General features: G+C 44.4%; 2 protein-coding genes across 3 annotated transcripts in view; one reads left to right on the top strand and one right to left on the bottom strand.

Annotated features, from left to right (window-relative positions):
• Positions 1–20,047, top strand: part of LOC135073755 (terpene synthase) — a 258,865-nt gene that overhangs the window by 126,944 nt on the left and 111,874 nt on the right. The window lies entirely within an intron of this gene.
• Positions 2,049–20,047, bottom strand: part of LOC135073753 (pyruvate kinase-like) — a 33,519-nt gene continuing 15,520 nt past the window's right edge. Inside the window, exons 4-11 of one of the 2 annotated variants that reach the window (XM_063967924.1) lie at positions 18,973–19,195; positions 18,204–18,310; positions 13,817–13,963; positions 11,771–11,872; positions 10,739–10,984; positions 7,625–7,847; positions 2,994–3,150; positions 2,049–2,317 (exon numbers count right to left, since the gene is read on the bottom strand). In XM_063967924.1, coding sequence (XP_063823994.1) covers positions 2,305–2,317; positions 2,994–3,150; positions 7,625–7,847; positions 10,739–10,984; positions 11,771–11,872; positions 13,817–13,963; positions 18,204–18,310; positions 18,973–19,195 — 1,218 coding nt within the window. In that variant the 3' untranslated portion in view covers positions 2,049–2,304. Of the gene's footprint in view, positions 2,318–2,993; positions 3,151–7,624; positions 7,848–10,448; positions 10,985–11,770; positions 11,873–13,816; positions 13,964–18,203; positions 18,311–18,972; positions 19,196–20,047 lie in introns of those variants that run through there. The other variant, XM_063967923.1, reaches the window with a different exon arrangement.

The raw sequence follows: 20,047 nt of genomic DNA on the forward strand, positions 1-20,047 counted from the left end.
CAATTTAATAACCATATATATTAAATTATAGATTACACGCCCAACTAAAGTAATACATATAATTTTATTATATTCTTTGTAAATTAAAGAAAATATAACATAAAACTTAAATTATGGTACCATAAAAAAATTTAGTGTTTACAATTACCCTGGTTGACCCTATACCACATACCACTTAATATTTTGAGGAACAGGTATAGAAGGAACTCAGCGGGAGGACCTGAACCTCAACGTCAGCTGAGATGATCTATGATGATGAATAGATAGACAAACCATATTACACTCGTACGTCATTTTCTTTCAAAGTTTAACCCATACTAAGCTATGGATTTCTGCAGTTTAATTTTAACTTTAGTTCCACGGTGGCCACCACAGCGAGGTGTTGACATGCGGCAAGGAAGTGTCATTAGCCACAAACCAAGAATGAACCATATTCTTTATAGTAGTCTCGCTCGACCTTAATTACAGCGTTCCTCGAACTTCGCGTGAAAAATCTTGCTATGGCGGTTAATTATGTAATTGTTAATTAGCTTAAGTAACATCGAAATCATAAGATTACCTATACGTTTGTGTTGCGACACAAATTGCTTAGATCTTGGAGCACAAAACTGATTGACGTGCCGTTATTGGCAGGCGCAGTAGAACCAAAACTATAGATCGGTTCATCCACGAAGACTCGCCCCACCATTCTGCCATATTCATCATTCTTCAATGTTTGAGTGTTATCGGTACACGCTAAATTATCAATAAGTGCACAATCATGCACACTAGGTACATCAATGACGCTCGGATTGCTCGGATCAAGCTCCCCGCACCCCGCGCTACCCTCGACCAAAAATTGGTGGGGCGCGTCTTTGTGGATGAAACGATCAATTATACCGCTCTAAGCTCAGATTTTTTTTTGTGGCGGGTCACCCCGAAGTTTTCAAATCTCAAAATAAATGAATATTTTAGATTAAAATACATCAAAAAGGTACAATACAAATTATAGAAAAGATTTAAATGGTATTTTTCGCCCTTACCTTGATAGTAGGTAGTATTCATTTTGTGCCTTAACTGGCACACACGTTTGCTTACGCTCGAATATCTCTTGAACGGAGGGATGGTAGTGTAAGTACCTTGGGGAGCAAATTATAGTTATGTCAACTAAATGCGCATTTAATAAAATAAAAATAATAAATGTTTCAAAAACGTGGTGGGTGGCAGGTAGGCCATGGGCCCAGCCTGCACTTAGGTGGTACCTAACCTAGCTAAGCTACCGCTCGCCGAGTTCATTCATGCGTTAAAAAATAGGTCCTCTTACTAAGGGTTCAGCCAAACCAACACGATCACATCGCGATCAGCCGGCGGCGCAGCGATGGCGACCAGACCTAAAGGTTCAGCCAAACCAACGCGATCACACGAGATCAGCCGGCGTGCAGTGATGGCGTCTGATCGCCATCGCTGCACGCCGGCTGATCGCGTTGGTTTGGCCGAACCTTTACTTCTTCGGTTTTCATCATCACCGTTATGCTCTGCACTACTGGGGTTACTTGAAGTGTTTTGGCTTTCCTTAATAAAGGCTGTTATAATAAGAAACATTAAAAAATATTTATCTACCCGATAGTCTTGTTGTCTATTTTCAAACAACTAGCGCTATCTATGACTTTTGCATAAAAGTTGTTCAGACGGTGAGCGACATCTAGTGCACGGCTTTGAAATTATTTTCCGTACCAAAATAACGTTCCATTCCGTATACTCGTAGTCGCGGCGCCGGTTATAAGATGTTTACGAAAATGCACACAAAATCATGGTTTAATTATTTATTGTGCAAACATGCGTGAAATATTTTTTAAACTTTCTGTAGCGTAGCGGTACGTAATGACCCACGCTGAACTGTCCCACCAAACTCAATGACAGGGGGGCGCTACCATCGTTCAACTATATGGTTTCCAACATGGCAAAAATCGGAACCAGCGATCCGGTATTGACGGTGGCGCCCCACTGTCAATGTCACTGGACGGGACGCGCGGACGGTTCGTTGTAGTTGAACAATAAAAGAAAATGCGTCTTGTTTTTAAAATTTATTCTCATTACGCAAACATGCAACATTACAATACTCTTGGTATCATAAAATAATCCATATAAATAAATACGCCTAGCACTAAACCTCAGGTTTCAAGAAACATTTACATATACGTTTTATCTTTATACATACATCACGGGTAACATTACTAGATCTCGTTGGATATCACTTGCCCTTGCGCTAATACTCAATAAAAATATGTTTAATTTCGTTAGTAGCTTGCTTGTGCAGCGCTGGTTTTACTCCACGTGGCTGTAAAGAGAAATAATTAAAATTAGTCATATTAAAGAAACCATGAAAAAGGATAAAGCGTGACATAATGTTAAAAAAATATTGTTATATTTTATTCTTTTCAGGGCACTTAAACACTGCCCAAATATAGCTTTGGAGGTAGAGATTTATATGGCTAGAGAAGTGTATACTAGGTGGAGCGCGACAGCAATAAAATTACACGCGAGCGATAAGGATGGGTAGCTTGGGGTCATTGGACAAAATTCTACGTGCTCGGCGATCAGACTATAGCAGTGAACTGCTATAGGCTAATAATGTTGATAAGTAGAACAACGTGGTTATAACAAGACCCTTAGGCCCAGAACAGACGGTGAAACGCAACTACAACGAAACTGCAACTGGTAGTTACTTTTGAGTTGCATCTACGTTTCTGCCATAGCGTTCGTTGAGAGACCACACATGACGCGACCAGCTTGAAACTTTCAGTTTCATTCATCAGAATCATCAGAAAGTTGCAGTTTCGTTGCAGTTGCGTTTCACCGTCTGTTCTGGGCCTTACTGTACGAATTATCTCTGATTTGGTTCGAAGGCTTTCACAACGCTTCGGCACCGGCATTCAGGTGCTACCCGCGACCTTCACTAGATCGTCGATCCATCGAGTTGCCTGTAAACCTAGAAGCAAGGCAAGGGTACTGACATGACGCGCATGGTGTTGGTGAAGCCGGAGCCCTGCCGCCAGCCGGTGACGACGACGACGGAGTCGCCGGTGTTGATGAACCCGCGCGCGCGACCGAACTTTAGCCCGTACTGCACGCGGTTGTCCACGTCCTTCAGCCAGTCACCCGCTGCGGATTCTGTGGGGGAAATGGGATTAATTAGAAATTATTTAAAACTAGCGACCCGCTCCGGCTTTGTACAGATGTACATATAGCCCTACCTCTTGAATCATTCTATCTATTAAAAAAAACCGCATCAAAATCTGCTTCGCAGTTTTCAAGATCTAAGCATACATAACCGCCTCTGTGGTCTAGTGGTAAGACAGTGGGGGCAGATTTTTCTGTTCGGTTTGGTTGGTGGTAGGGCTTGTTCTAAGTCCGCCTGGCTAGCTACCACCATCTTACATAAGTCCTTGCGCCATAACAACAATGTTAACAGAATTGTTGTGTTCCGGCAGTTAGAGGTAAGATAGCCAGTTCCTCCGTGGTTGAGGATTCCGGGTGAAGCTCGCTTCCACCTTCGGCCTGATCATCACTTACCATCAGGTCAGGCCAAGAGCTTCCTCGTTGTGGATAAAAAAAAAACAAAATTAATCCGCCCGATGTGTTCATTACATTGCAGGAATATCGTGAAGTAACAAACATGACTCTGATTAACAACTGAACTGAAGACTGTCGGAAAAAGCTAGTTTTTTTTTCAGATTACCCTAGATTCCCAGGGAATGACATGAGACAGTTTTTTTTCATCCTGGTACACAATAGGCAGTCCGTCAGCTACGTAAGAGGTGCTTGCGCACAACATCTGCAGCTTATGGATCGGTGGGCGTTTGTTTGTTCTTGAATATCTCTTAAACGAAACGCTGGATTGAGCTCGTTTTTGGTACCGATATACCTAGGAGCCTGGGGAGAGACATGAGACTAGTTTTCACTCTTACCCTGATACACAATAGGCCCGAGGTGGCGATGACGACGAAAGATGAAGATAATGTTTGTTATTGAATATCTCCTGAACGAAGCGACGGATCAAGCTTGTTCTTCGTACAGATGACCCTAGAAGCCTTGGGAATAACACAAGCAAGTATCCAGTCTCAATTTGGTTGGTACATGATAGGCAGCACGCCGCGATATAAGTGCACGTGACGCGTGATGTCGATGACTTTTGTATGTTTCTTTGTTTTTGAATATCTCCTGAACGAAGCGCTGGATCGTGCCCATTTTTGGCATCGATATAGCTAGAAGTCTGGGGAGAGACATTAGACTAGTTTCCACTCTCACCCTGGTACACGATAGGCAGCACGCCGCGGTACAGATGCGCCTGGCGCGCGGTCTGGTCGTGGCGCGTGACGGCGATGATGGGGCAGCGTGGGCGGTACTTCGAGAGCAGATGGGCGGAGCGGCCCGAGGTGGTGAATAACGAAGAAAGATGAAGATAATGTTTGTTTGTCCTTGATTATCTCCTAAACAAAACGCTGGATCATGCCCATTTTTGGCATCAATATAGCTAGAAGCCTGGGGAAAGACATAAGACTAGTTTCCACTCTCACCTTGGTAGACAATAGGCAGCACGCCGCGGTACAGATGCGCCTGGCGCGCGGTCTGGTCGTGGCGCGTGACAGCGATGATGGAGCATGGTATATCACCTGAACGGAGAAACGGATCGAGCTGGTTCTTCGTACAGATGACCCTAGAAGCCTTGGTAATAACACAAACAAGTATCCAGTCTCACCTTGGTACACGATAAAAGTGCGCGTGCCGCGTGACGTCGATGACTTTTGTATGTTTCTTTGTTTTTGAATATCTCCTGAACGAAACGCCGGATTGAGTTGATTTTTGGCAAGGTGTTCCTTAAAAGCTAGAAAATGACATGATTATCTTACCCTGGTACACAATATACAGCACGCCATAGTACAATTGCGCCTGGCGCGCGGTGGTGATGACGAAGAAAGATGAAGATAATGTTTCTTTGTCCTTGATTATCTCCTAAACAAAACGCTGGATCATGCTCATTTTTGGCATCGATATAGCTAGAAGCCTGGGGAAAGACATGAGACTAGTTTCCACTCTCACCTTGGTAGACAATAGGCAGCACGCCGCGGTACAGATGCGCCTGGCGCGCGGTCTGGTCGTGGCGCGTGACGGCGATGATGGGGCAGCGTGGGCGGTACTTCGAGAGCAGATGGGCGGAGCGGCCCGAGGTCGTGATGACGACGAAAGAATGAAGACAATGTTTGTTTGTCCTTGATTATCTCCTAAACAAAACGCTGGATCATGCCCATTTTTGGCATCGATATAGCTAGAAGTCTGGGGAAAGACATAAGACTAGTTTCCACTCTCACCCTGGTACACAATAGGCAGCACACCACGGTACAAATGAGCTTGACGCGTGTTCTGATTGTAACGCGTGACGGCGATGATGGAGCATGGTATATCTCCTGAACGGATAAACGGATCGAGCTGGTTCTTCGTACAGATGTCCCTAGAAGCCTTGGGAATAACACAAGCAAGTATCCAGTCTCACCTTGGTACACGATAAAAGTGCGCGTGCCGCGTGACGTCGATGACTTTTGTGTTTGTTTTTGAATATCTCCTGAACGAAACGCTGGATTGAGTTGATTTTTGGCAAGGATGTTCCTTGAAAGCTAGAAAATGACATGATTATCTTACCCTGGTACACAATATACAGCACGCCATAGTACAAATGCGCCTGGCGCGCGGTGGTGATGACGAAGAAAGATGAAGATAATGTTTCTTTGTTCTTGAATATCTCCTGAACGGAGCGACGGGTCGGGCTGGTTCTTCACATTGGAGTCCCTAGAAGCCTGGATAGTGATATGGGACTTTACTTACCCTGGTACACGATAGGCAGCACGCCACGGTACAGATGCGCCTGGCGCGCGGTCTGGTCGTGGCGCGTGACGGCGATGATGGGGCAGCGTGGGCGGTACTTAGAGAGCAGATGGGCGGAGCGGCCCGAGGTGGTGATGACGACGAAAGAATGAACAACGAAGAAAGATGGAGATAATGTTTGTTTGTTCTTGATTATCTCCTAAACAAAACGCTGGATCATGCCCATTTTTGGCATCAATATAGCTAGAAGCCTGGGGAAAGACATAAGACTAGTTTCCACTCTTACCCTGGTACACAATAGGCAGCACGCCGCGGTACAGATGCGCCTGGCGCGCGGTCTGGTCGTGGCGCGTAACGTCGATGACTTTTGTGTGTTTCTTTGTTTTTTAATATCTCCTGAACGAAACGCCGGATTGAGTTGATTTTTGGCAAGGATGTAGCTTAAAACCTATGAAGTGACATGATTATCTTACCTTGGTAGACAATAGGCAGCACGCCACGGTACAGATGCGCCTGGCACGCGGTCTGGTCGTGGCGCGTGACGGCGATGATGGGGCAGCGTGGGCGGTACTTCGAGAGCAGATGGGCGGAGCGGGCCGAGCTCGTGATGATGACGATGGAATGAAGAACGAAGAAAGATGAAGATAATGTTTGTTTGTCCTGGAATATCTCCTGAACGAAGCGCTGGATCGTGCCCATTTTTGGCATCGATATAGCTAGAAGTCTGGGGAAAGACATAAGACTAGTTTCCACTCTCACCCTGGTAGACAATAGGCAGCACGCCACGGTACAGATGCGCCTGGCGCGCGGTCTGGTCGTGGCGCGTGACGGCGATGATGGGGCAGCGTGGGCGGTACTTCGAGAGCAGATGGGCGGAGCGGCCCGAGGTCGTGATGACGACGATACAATGAAGAACGAATGAAGAAAGATGAAGACGTTTTCTTACCCGTTATATACCTCGATCAGAGCGACGTATCGAGCTGGATTTCTAGAAATCTATACATCTAGGACTAGATTTCTCTGAGCGGTATTTTGACCTTCAATATCTCCTGAAAGGAGCGACGGATCGGGCTGATTCTTCAAACAGATGACCCTAAAATCCTGAGAAGTAACATAGAACCTTACCTTGGTAGACAATAGGCAGCACGCCGCGGTACAGATGCGCCTGGCGCGCGGTCTGGTCGTGGCGCGTGACGGCGATGATGGGGCAGCGTGGGCGGTACTTCGAGAGCAGATGGGCGGAGCGGCCCGAGGTGGTGATGACAACGAAAGATGAAGATAATGTTTGTCCTGGAATATCTCCTGAAGGGAGCGACGGATCAAGCTGGTTCTTCGTACAGATGTCCCTAGAAGCCTTGGGAATAACACAAGCAAGTATCCAGTCTCACCTTGGTACACGATAAGTAGCACGTCGCGATATAAGTGCACGTGGCGCGTGACGTCGATGACTTTTGTGTGTTTGTTTTTGAATATCTCCTGAACAAAACGCTGGATCATGCCCATTTTTGGCACCGATATAGCTAGAAGCCTGAGGAGAGACATGAGACTAGTTTCCACTCTTACCCTAGAACACAATAGGCAGCACGCCACGGTACAAATGAGCTTGACGCGTGTTCTGATTGTGACGCGTGACGGCGATGATGGAGCATGGTATATCTCCTGAACGGATAAACGGATCGAGCTGGTTCTTCGTACAGACGACCCTAAAAGCCTGAGAAGTAACATAGAACAGTTTTCTTGGGAATAACACAGGCAAATGTCTTACCCTGGTACACGATAGGCAGCACGCCACGGTACAGATGCGCCTGGCGCGCGGTCTGGTCGTGGCGCGTGACGGCGATGATGGGGCATCGTGGGCGGTACTTCGAGAGCAGATGGGCGGAGCGGCCCGAGGTGGTGATGACGACGATGGCAGATGCCAGGCAAATGTTGGAGGCTGAGACTGCCGCGATGGCAACTGAGTGGTCCTGCTTGATGGGCGGCTTCACCTGGAATTAAAGGTTATTTAGTGAGCAGAGGAGACGTAGATTTACTAGGCAGTATAAAACAAATCTTGTTTGTTACACGTTCACATTTGTAGACCGTGCCAAAAGAAACTGGCTATTTAATACTGGTGACATAATAAATCCGAATAAAGTTTACACGGGACGACCTATGTATACGATCTTAGCTTGAAAACTGTACTAACTGCCAATTTATGTACATTGAAAGTAAAATTAAACCTATATTTTTTACGCAAAGTAAAGTGTTAAGGATACTGAGATAGTTTTTAGTATTACATTCAACAGTTAGAGCCACTGCAACTGACTGTTGAGCAAGTCTTGTTATTCATGAGAGGTTAAGACAGTGGCGTCAACTGGTAAGCACTAAAGCAGTAGGTGAACTGTCGTGTTTACAGTCACTAAAGCCCGGTCTCCGAGCACGTAGAATTGTGTCCAATGACCCCAAGCTACCCATCCTTATCGCTCGCGCGTAATGAGGGTTTTCGCGTATGAAAAATCCGCCAGATGGCAATACGTAGACGCAAGGTCCAAATGCTGCATGATTGGTTATTTTTGACATGACATTGACAGATATGTCAAGATCCACCAATCACGCAGCAGTCAGACCCCACATCCACGTCCCGCCATCTAGCGGATCTTTCATACGCGAAAACCCCCATTATATTGCTGTCGCGATTGTGCGACGGGCGCCCGCAGTGAGTGTGCGACCAGATTATAGCTTAGCTCCAACGTCCAATAAATAATGACATATCTCCACTCGGCAGTGGCGCCACCTAGGAAGGGCAAACACCTGCACTTACCTCATTAACAAGGTCTACGAACAGCTGCTTATGCCAGATAGCAGCCTCGGCCTCCTTGCAGATATTGGCCATGGTCAGCACACATTCCAGAGGGTAGTCTCCCTTGGCCGTTTCTCCGGAGAGCATGACGCAGTCGGCTCCGTCCAAGATGGCATTCGCTACGTCTAAGGCAGCTAGATTTCTCTAAATGTTTGTCCTTGAATATCTCCTGAACGGAAGCGCAGATTGAGCTGGTTTTTCGTACAGATAACCACAAAATACGGTTGATCTCAGATCATAGTCTATGATCTGAGCGGTTGATTTACTTACCTCATTAACAAGGTCGACGAACAGCTGCTTATGCCAGATAGCAGCCTCGGCCTCCTTGCAGATATTGGCCATGGTCAGCACACATTCCAGAGGGTAGTCTCCCTTGGCCGTTTCCCCGGAGAGCATGACGCAATCAGCTCCGTCCAAGATGGCGTTGGCTACGTCAGAGGCAGCTAGATTTCTCTAAATGTTTGTCCTTGAATACCTCCTGAACGGAACGACGGATTGCGCTGGTTTTTCGTTCAGATAACCACAAAATACGGTTGATTTACTTACCTCATTAACAAGGTCGACGAACAGCTGCTTATGCCAGATAGCAGCCTCGGCCTCCTTGCAGATATTGGCCATGGTCAGCACACATTCCAGAGGGTAGTCTCCCTTGGCTCTCTCCGGAGAGCATGACGCAATCAGCTCCGTCCAAGATGGCGTTGGCTACGTCAGAGGCAGCTAGATTTCTCTAAATGTTTATCCTTAAATACCTCCTGAACGAAGCGACGGATTGCGCTCGTTTTTCGTACAAATAACTACGAAATACAGTCGCTTTTGCTTACCTCATTAACAAGGTCTACGAACAGCTGCTTATGCCAGATAGCAGCCTCGGCCTCCTTGCAGATATTGGCCATGGTCAGCACACATTCCAGAGGATAGTCTCCCTTGGCTGTCTCTCCAGAGAGCATGACGCAGTCAGCTCCGTCCAAGATGGCGTTGGCTACGTCAGAGGCAGCTAGATTTCTCTAAATTTGTTTTTGAATACTTCCTGAACTGAATGGATGCAGGCCGCCACCAAACGGCCATTGTGGAAATCATTGGGGGAGGCCTATGTTCAGCAGTGGACGTCCTATAGCTAAAGATGATGATAATGATGATGACTTCCTGAACGGAACGACGGATTGCACTGGTTTTTCGTACAGATAACCACAAAATACGGTTAATTTACTTACCTCATTAACAAGGTCGACGAACAGCTGCTTATGCCAGATAGCAGCCTCGGCCTCCTTGCAGATATTGGCCATGGTCAGCACACATTCCAGAGGATAGTCTCCCTTGGCCGTCTCTCCTGAGAGCATGACGCAGTCGGCTCCGTCCAAGATGGAGTTGGCTACGTCAGAGGCAGCTAGATTTCTCTAAATGTTTGTCCTTGAATACCTCCTGAACGGAACGACGGATTGCGCTAGTTTTTCGTACAGATAACTACGAAATACGGTTGCTTTTTACCTCATTAACAAGGTCGACGAACAGCTGCTTATGCCAGATAGCAGCTTCGGCCTCCTTGCAGATATTAGCCATAGTCAACACACATTCCAGAGGGTAGTCTCCCTTGGCTGTCTCACCGGACAACATGACGCAATCAGCTCCGTCCAAGATGGCGTTGGCTACGTCAGAGCCAGCTAGATTTCTCTAAATGTTTATCCTTAAATACCTCCTGAACGGAAGCGCAGATTGAGCTGGTTTTTCGTACAGATAACCACAAAATACGGTTGATTTACTTACCTCATTAACAAGGTCTACGAACAGCTGCTTATGCCAGATAGCAGCCTCGGCCTCCTTGCAGATATTGGCCATGGTCAGCACACATTCCAATGGATAGTCTCCCTTGGCTGTTTCTCCAGAGAGCATGACGCAGTCGGCTCCGTCCAAGATGGCGTTGGCTACGTCAGAGGCAGCTAGATTTCTCTAAACATTTGTCCTTGAATACCTCCTGAACGGAACGACGGATTGCGCTAGTTTTTCGTACAGATAACTACGAAATACGGTTGATTTACTTACCTCATTAACAAGGTCGACGAACAGCTGCTTATGCCAGATAGCAGCCTCGGCCTCCTTGCAGATATTGGCCATGGTCAGCACACATTCCAATGGATAGTCTCCCTTGGCTGTTTCTCCTGAGAGCATGACGCAGTCAGCTCCGTCCAAGATGGCGTTGGCTACGTCAGAGGTTTCGGCGCGCGTGGGGCGGGGCTTCTTGACCATAGACTCGAGCATTTGAGTGGCACAGATTACTGGTTTGCCGACCTGGGGACACATTTTTTAAATTCAATAATGATAGAATAGAATAGAATACTTTTTTATTTGCAAGAAAGGTATACAAGCAGGTAAGACATAGATTAAAACAGAGAGAAATAAACAAGTGGACAATTAACTGCTTGTGCCCCTCTGACAAAAAGGCACCCGCTCAGCGTAAATCAAGACCGCCAGGGCTTGTCTTGAAACTGATTTTCAGCGGGGGCCCTAATGATCAATTCGACTTGTTTTTTTTTAGACTGTGACTTTTTATTTAGTTAGACTGACTGTTTTATTTAGACTATAATGGAGTAAAACCTCAATTTTAATTGTTTTTAGGACAAGTAATATTAATATTTTTACTACATAATTTCTTCTCTGTCAAAGTTAAGGGATGATGGATTCAAAATTTTTAAAATGGTATTTTCGATATTTCGTATAGGTATCACATGAAAAAAATATTTCTCCAAAGCAAAATTTAGTACAGTCATGATTAGAATAAAAAAGAAATTGATATGTTAATTTTCAACTAAAACGCTAACATTTCCATTATCTACACGTAACAATTCCCTGTTATTTTAAGTTTACCCAAGTCATAAATATGCAAGTAACCTGAAAAACCTGTTTAGATGCAAATAAGTACGCGTAGAATGAGTATGTGTGGATTGATAATATTCTGTGCGTTTTAGATACAACTCCTTGCATAAAATAGTTTTGAAAATCTTAATCAGTTGATAATTTTTGAGTTACACGTCTTGATAGACCGACGACGATATAAAATAGTTTCTTTATACTTACGCTATTGCAACGGGAGATCATGGTCTTCTGGGCCAAGAACACCTTTTCTGGCGGGATCTCGATACCCAGGTCACCTCGGGCGACCATAATACCGTCAGATTCCTGTAAAAACACATATTTAGAACAAATACTAATTTATAAAAAAATCAGGTTAAAGAGTTTTGATTTATTAGCCTTTAACCTTAATGCCTTGGTATAGTGTTCAAAATATAATGATTAAATTCAGCCACCATAGGGGTTTACAAAGCAGCTTAAGACAAGCTTTTGATCGAAGGAAAAACTATCTTAATAATTGCGCAATAAGAAAAATTCATCTATGTTTCGTGGGTCAATAGAATCATTGTTACCAGATTAAACTAGATGTAACTAGAACTATTGGCAATCCAAACTATTTGTGCTATGAAGGCAGGAAACGGTAGCAAATGAAGATTGGCCTCATCCGTTCAAAGATTAGCAAATTGCACACGACTTTTGACTTGACATATCCAGAAAATGGCGCACTATTTCGGTAAGCAAGAGAAGTATTTTTATTTTGATGAATTCTTCAGTCATCAGAAATCTAAATTCAACATTTTGCGATAGGTCCTGACTGATTTAGAATCCGAGACTAAATACATATTATACAAAATATTTATTTAGGAAAACCAGGGTTTTACAGTGTGTAATAATGACATAAGATAGGCAACAGGTAAACCACTTATAGGTTCCCACAGACTACTAAAGAGGTTATTTCCCACCACTCTGCCAGGATCTAACAGTTAAGCCTTCAATGAAACCCAACCAATGAAGGTTGAGTAGACCAACCCTTGATATAGGATAGCTTACCGCTTTGAACCCGCAACGAATTTAATCAGATGAATATCACGAGTTCGAAATACATTGACCTTACAACTTTGTCCTTTAAAGGCTTCCACAGACCAAACGCAGGTCAGAAGCAGTACGGGTCAGTTGCAGCGCGGCTGAGGCACACTGAAAGCAGCGCAGTTTCAAAGCAGTTGCAACGCGGGCGGTTGTCAAAAATTTCAATATTCGATAATTAACTTTTAAAAAAAATAAAACCGACTTCAAATGCGTGAACACAAAAAAAAAACTAAAAATTAATAATATTGCGTATAAAAAAGTTCATCCCCAATTTTCCACCCTTGGGGGTGAAATATTTTCTTCAAATTCGCATGAAACCACCCTTTTGATAATACCTATTCAACAAAAAAATAATCGTTCAAATTGATTTATAATCGGCGGAGATATTGCGTATAAAAAAGTTCATCCCCAATTTTCCACCCTTGGGGGTTGTTTTTTCTATTATTAAATTTAAATGGGACCACCCTTGAGGTATTACCTATACGCCGAAAAAAGATTTGTTCAAATCGGTTCATAATTGGCGGAGTTATCGCGTAACAAACATAGAAAAAAAAAAAACATACGGGTCGAATTGAGAACCTCCTCCTTTTTTGAAGTCGGTTGAAAACCGCTTTCAACGCGCTGCTACCGCCCTGCCTCCGGTGTGTCATGCTAATATGGCCGCCATAGTAATACAACAGCGCGGGCCCGCTTTCGCGCCGCTTCTGTCCCGCTCCCGCGCCGCCTGGTTTGTCGTTCGGCAGTTGCAGTGCGGCGCGGTTGGAGCGCGGGCCCGCGTTCAAATGGCAATGCCAGATTTTATACAATACAATGTCACTATTTTGTTGCAATCTCTTACAAAACTTGCGCGCAAAAAGCAAATCTAGTAGGTATGTAAAATCATCAAACTTCTAATGCTCGTACCTAACTCAGTTCAGACTGAGTTTAGAGGCATACATGTCATAGTAAGTTTGGTTTATTACACTATTTTGTAATCAAAAAACAACGTTTGGTCGATGGCCGCGCGAAAAATAAAGACGCCACCTTCCATACAAAATCTGGCATTGCCATTTGGTGTGACACACTTCAAAGAGTTTCTTGTATTACAACTTGCGCGGGCCCGCATTCAAACTGCGCTGCTACTGCCCCGCGTTTGGATCCGTCCAACTACTGACATGAATAAAGTCGTGTAAAAGTCACACTTACCGCGATAATCTCGTCCAGGTTGACCATGCCCTGGTGGTTCTCGATCTTGGAGATGATCTTGATGTTCTTTCCCTTGTCGCCAAGGATGCCACGGATTTCTTGCAGCGCAGCGCCGTTGCGGATGAACGAAGCGAAGATCATGTCCACCTGTAAACGTATTCTGGTCAGTATTTTGTTGATTTAATGATCATTTACAACAGTGCAATAGGGTTTTTTTTTTAAATCTTTATTTATTTGGGGACTTTTGCATTTGCCCAATCGACCCCCATAAACTTAATTAAAATAAATAATAAGAGATTTCACCACGACCAGCGGTACAAGGGCTAGTTATCGGCCTATCGATGAGTATAATTTGTGCTTTGTACCACCTGGCGAGTAAGTTCCTTGTCACTTCTTAGTGGTAAGATAAAATAAAAAATATGGACAGTAGTGCCAACTGATGAGCGCTGAAGCGGCAGAAAAAAACCAGTGTGCATCAAATACGCACCATTGAAGCCAGATAGAATAATAATATAATAGAACTATCGCAATGGTATCAGATTGACGCCACTATCGAGTAAGATGATCCTCTCATCAGTGGAGATTCACATAATTTTCATGCGCTGTCAAAATACAATACAAATGCATTTTCATGTGCACCTGGATAATTATGTGTACTTCCAGTGTAGCACTAGACATCACTTTGTTCAATAATCTTACACGCCAATACAGTACTTGACAACATCAGTCGCACAAACAGCGTGACGTTATGCATTTTTGATGACGTAGGTGTCTGGTAATTCCTAACTAAACCTAGGTTGGCTAGAAGCCCAAACTGTCTTGTTGATAACGGAAGCTTCATACGAAGTCTTTAATATGAATGGTCAAGCCACGATGTTATGTGTGTACAGTCAACCGAACAGCATCTCAGACTTCACATTTTTGTTGCAATATCACCCTTATTACAACCATATAAGGCCTGGTTCAGATGATGGAGCGCTCTACGCGTATAGCATATCGCTTCATGTGTACTCTGAGAATAAAATACATGTTGTAAACGTGCGTTAGCAAAACGCGCTTTGAGTTCCCATCATCTGAACGTGGCCTAAGACGCCACAGTATGCTTAACATGATGTGACGTCTGTTCATAAATTAGTGAACCACTCAGCACGTATGATTCAGTTGTCAAACCATTATTGTTTACCGCTGTTACGCAACAATTATATTTGGACGACCCCACAAGGTCATTGAATTCGCCAACTTTACCGTCTGGTCGCACCCAGAAGTAACGTCATGCCTGTGTCAATTGTCATTTGTGATACAGATACATTCAGTAGCACCACTTTCACAAATGAGGATCAGTACTGTTGTAGAAAATTCAATAAAACTAGTATCTACGTTAATCTTTAAGACATAAGAAAGATATATTTTTTTTTATTATCCAAATCGGACCATTACTTACGAAGATATTAAGTAATAAACATAGGCCGTTTTTGCCGCTAAAAGTCAACGTACGCAGGGCCGCGTGACGTCATTATATCCGAATCGAGCGCAGCCGGCGTACTAATGGGATGGAAAATATTTTTTTCCGGCTAAACTATCAGTTTTAGAAAAAATCTTTTAATAACATTTATTCTTCAAAATAAAGTAACCTATCGACCAGTAATTTTTAAAAATAAAAATTGGGAAAATAAGTATTGCTATGTCCAAAAACCACATTTTCATAGGATTCGATGCAATGCGGAGACGCGGTTGGGGTGAGTGTAACTTAATGATTGTTTGTATTGAACATAATAATACATAATATGATGCTAATACCCAGTTTCCGGCCTGGGGGGGGGGGGGGGGGGGGATAAGTCATACCCAGCTTATAGCCTGGGGGGAGGGGCAAGCCTTACCCAGCTTCTGGCCTTGGTGGGAGGGGGGAGAGGCAAGTCATACCCAGTTTCTGGCCTGGGGGGGGGGGTAAGTAATACCCAGCTTCCGGCCGAGGGGGAGTCATACCTAGCTTATGCTTATGGACTGGGGGAAGGGGCTAGCCTTACCTAGCTTCTGGCTTGGGGAGAGGGGGGGGGGGGGTCAAGTCATAACCAGTTTCTAGGGCTGGGGGGAGGGGCTAGCCTTACCCAGCTTATGGCCTGGGGGAGGGGGGGGGGGGGGGGTCAAGTCATACCCAGTTTCTTGGCATGGGGGGGATGTCATACCCAGATTCTGGCCGAAGGGGAGTCATATCCAGCTTATGCTTATGGCCTGGGGGTAGGGGCAAGCCTTACCTAGCTTCTGGCCTGGGGGGAGGGGGAGGGGTCAAGTCATACCCAGTTTCGGGCCGGGGGGGGGGGGGGGGGGTAAATCATACCCAACTTCTGGCCGAGGGGGAAGTCATGCCCAGCTTATGAACTGGGGAGAGGAGAGGGGCGGGGTAGTCATACCCAGCTTCTAGGCTAAGATTAAATAGATTTCCAGCACGGAGCGGCTGTCCTTTCCTGCAGCAGCTGGCCCGCCGATGGGAACGGCGAATGGATAGGTAGGTGCGTAGGTTTAACACAGAAAAACGAAATAACAGGTAGGTATTAACTATTAAGTGTACATCGAAATGATTTTCATAGCAATGTCTTATTGTTAGAAGTTATACCTTATTGTTAGAAGTAAATAAATTAATACTTATACATTTTTATATTTTACTTGGAAGAAGATATGACTCTAACAACATTATGTACACTTTATTTGAATAAATCGCCAAATATACCACCGCGGAGACCCCAATCGCGTCTCTGCGTGCCATTGAATCGTATGAGCGTATGGATTTTTTGCGTTATTTTTCACAATTTCCATTTTTAAAAATTACCTATCGATAGCTTACTTTATTCTGATGAATAAATGTCATTACAAGTTTTTCTCTAAAACTGATAATTTGGCTAGAAAAAAATATTTTCTATCCACGCAGTACGCCGGCAGCGTTCGGATCGGATATAATGACGTCATCGTCCCCGCGCCGGGCGGTCAGTGAACTTTTTTAGTAATTTGGCCATAACTTCGTCAATTATTGTCGTAGAACAAAAATTTTTGCACTGTGTATTAAGGATTTCTTAGCCCTATAAATCTGCATTCACAGCTAAAAATCGAAATGATCCTCATTAGGTCCGGATTCAACAAAGGTGAAGCGGGACGGAGAAATGTTCTGATTAACCAATCAGATTTCATTAATATTGAATGAAATCAAAACATTTCTTTTTTTTATTCATAACGAGGAAGCTCTTGGCCTGTATCTCACATGATGGTAAGTGATGATCAGGCCGAAGGTGGAAGCGAGCTTCACCCGGAATCCTCAACCACGGAGGAACTGGCTATCTTACCTCTAACTGCCGGAACACAACAATTCTGTTAACATTGTTGTTATGGCGACAGACTTAGGTAAGATGGTGGTAGCTAGCCAGGCGAACTTAGAACAAGCCCTAATACCAACCAAACCGAATAGAAAAATCTGCCCCCACTGGGAATCGCACCCAGAACCTCTAGACCACAGAGGCGGTTATTAGTATTTCTCCGCTCCGCCTTGGTGGTTTGGCCTTAGTTTTTGAGGTATTTGCAGCGAAGAGAATGCTGATGAGGAAACGAAAGAGAAAGAGGGTGATACGAGATGAAAGAGAGGGATGGTAACGGTTGAGGAACTTCCCCGTTATAAAAAAGCGGAGGACGATTCTTCATCAATCTTGATGATCATCGTTCAACAGCAATATTTTTCCAACATTCAAAAAAACCAAGAACTTGATTGACCTCTTTCTATACCATTATTGAATAGGAACAACAAAACAGCGGGCAATACTGCTATTTGACGTGACTGTCGGAACAAAATATTTATCATCTCAGTACCGAATGAAGCCCACTGAGTTCAACTCCACTACCGAACCCACAGCGATAAAGTTGATTATTATTTTGGTGATCAAATTGTCACTTTATTATTTGCGAGATAAAGATTGTTATGTAATAATCCCGATAAGAATGCACGAGTTTCCGTGACGCATGGCAGTGAACATCACACCACAATAATGTGCATCTGGCTGACATAGTAATGTAGGTATATCTTCATGTTTACGGTGTGATTTTCGCCTAGCTTAAGAGATTTGCTTTTTTTTTTATTTGCCTAAAACTGATCTGATTTATTTGGGATGTTGGGAGTTATTGAGGTAAGTTACTGGGAATAGGACATGTCTCTTCGCGTCCAAATGACGGATCGCCTTTCAAAAGCAGTTGAATAGGAGTCATTTCTTCACACACTTTTCTGTCACAGCACTTTTGGTTTAGTATATCCGTATGATGAATAGTTCGCTCCACTACCTCGGAAACTTGTTCAGTTATGATGGCTGTAGTAAATAATAAATTACACCAAGAAAGGATAATAAATACTCACGCCCTGTTCAACACCAAAGAGTAAATCTGACTTGTCCTTTTCAGAGACGGCTGGCAGGTCCACGGGCAGGCCTGGGAGGTTCACGCCCTTCCTTGAGCCCAGCATACCTTTGGAAAGAAATATTTGCAGTATAGACTTATAGAACTCCCATGGTTAATAATGCCTTCTACATACCTGAATTCCACATTTACCTATGTTTTACAAATAAATGATTTGATTTGATACATCATCTCCATAAACTATTTTCTAATAAAACAGACATAAACATCGTTTCAGCTAAAAAACTTTTACTATTGGACAAAGGATTTCCTCCCCTAGGGTTTCCACAAATACTTGTTCTGCGCTGACCGCATTCAAGTGTCTCCCGCGACCTGTATTGAGTGGGAGGGAGGCCTCCTGCCTACACTTTATTTTCTGGTCCGTAGTCGATTCTAAAGCCCGGTCTGTGAGCACGTAGAATTTTGTCCGATGACCCCAAGCTACCCATCCTTATCGCTCGCGCGTAATTACGTTGCTGTCGCGCTCGCACACTCACTGCGAGAGCCGCACAGTCGCGACAGCAATATAATTACGCGCGAGCGATAAGGATAAGCTTTGGGTCATTGGACAAAATTCTACGTGCTCACAGACCGGGCTTTAGAACGTTTCTGCTCCAACGGCCATCAGGTCTAAGTCCCACCCCGCCCAGTTTGGCAATTTTGCAGGCTATGTCAGTTACATTGGTTCACCTTGGTCCAGATCGCTGTAAAGATTGTTACCCTCAACTTACCTCCATTCTCAATGGTGCAAGTAAGCATATCAGCGCTAGCAGACTGGCAGATAATGGAAATTAAGCCATCATCGATGAAGATCCTGTTGCCTGGCTTCACGACGTTGGTGATGTTCTTGTAGTCAACGTATACTACTGAGGCGTTGCCCTTCTCTTGCATGGAGGGATCTGTGGTGAGTTTGATGGTCTCGCCTTTCTTTAATTCAACTTCAGCTGAGCCGCCCTGAGGAATTCAGTTCAAATTAGTTCTTGGAAATTGATCCTTATTGAATAGGTAGTTAAAGATCTTTTTTAATGTTAAAACTACATAACAAGTTGTTGCTTTTAAGCACCAAGAATCCACGTCTTTCGGTTCAGACAGATGCTATTGAAAAATATATGTATTCTGTGTATAAACCTTCCATGAAACTTGTTTGTATTATTTGCCGAGAGATGTCACTGCTCTTTGAGACGCGTAAAGCTGTACCGCGGTGTCCAGATTTTTTTCCCTGGCTTTATATACCTGGAGTATTTTGACATCTGTGAACCTTTGACAACATCTGTGAACCATTGACAACCCGTGTCAAGCAATAAATTGTCACCTAAATATTGACGTCTTATTTAAACCTAGATAAGAGTCCCTTAAGTGCGCCGAGAGTATCCGTGGTTTATTCATGGTCCTTCGAGCCGGATATCATCAGGAAGCTGATGTCCATTGGGCACTGGTAACGGTGCAGGTGCCGCGAGTACACTTTGTGCATTTTTGGAGGGGGGTGACGTCCTGGACAGTGGATCGCTGTCGCAAACAGGACAGGTGAAGAAGCTGGGTCAGTTAGGAGCTGCTGACACCAGTTTGACAGTACCAGCTGGTGGTGCTGTCAGGGCAACCAACTGGTTGAGGAAGATCAGGAGATGATGATGGTGGTGCTGCGCTGAGGTGGCGCCATCTGGTGGAGACACGCTCGGAGCCCTAGGGAGTCGTGTTGGAGCCCTAAGGAGGACGTGTCGGAGCCCTAAGGGGTTCGTGTCGGAGCCCGAAAGGAGTTCGGGTTCGATGAAGAGTTCGCCGTCTATTGTGATAGTGTGTGAGTGAAAC

Source organism: Ostrinia nubilalis, chromosome 8 (assembly GCF_963855985.1).
Source record: "Ostrinia nubilalis chromosome 8, ilOstNubi1.1, whole genome shotgun sequence".
In the NCBI taxonomy this organism is placed as follows: domain Eukaryota; kingdom Metazoa; phylum Arthropoda; class Insecta; order Lepidoptera; family Crambidae; genus Ostrinia; species Ostrinia nubilalis.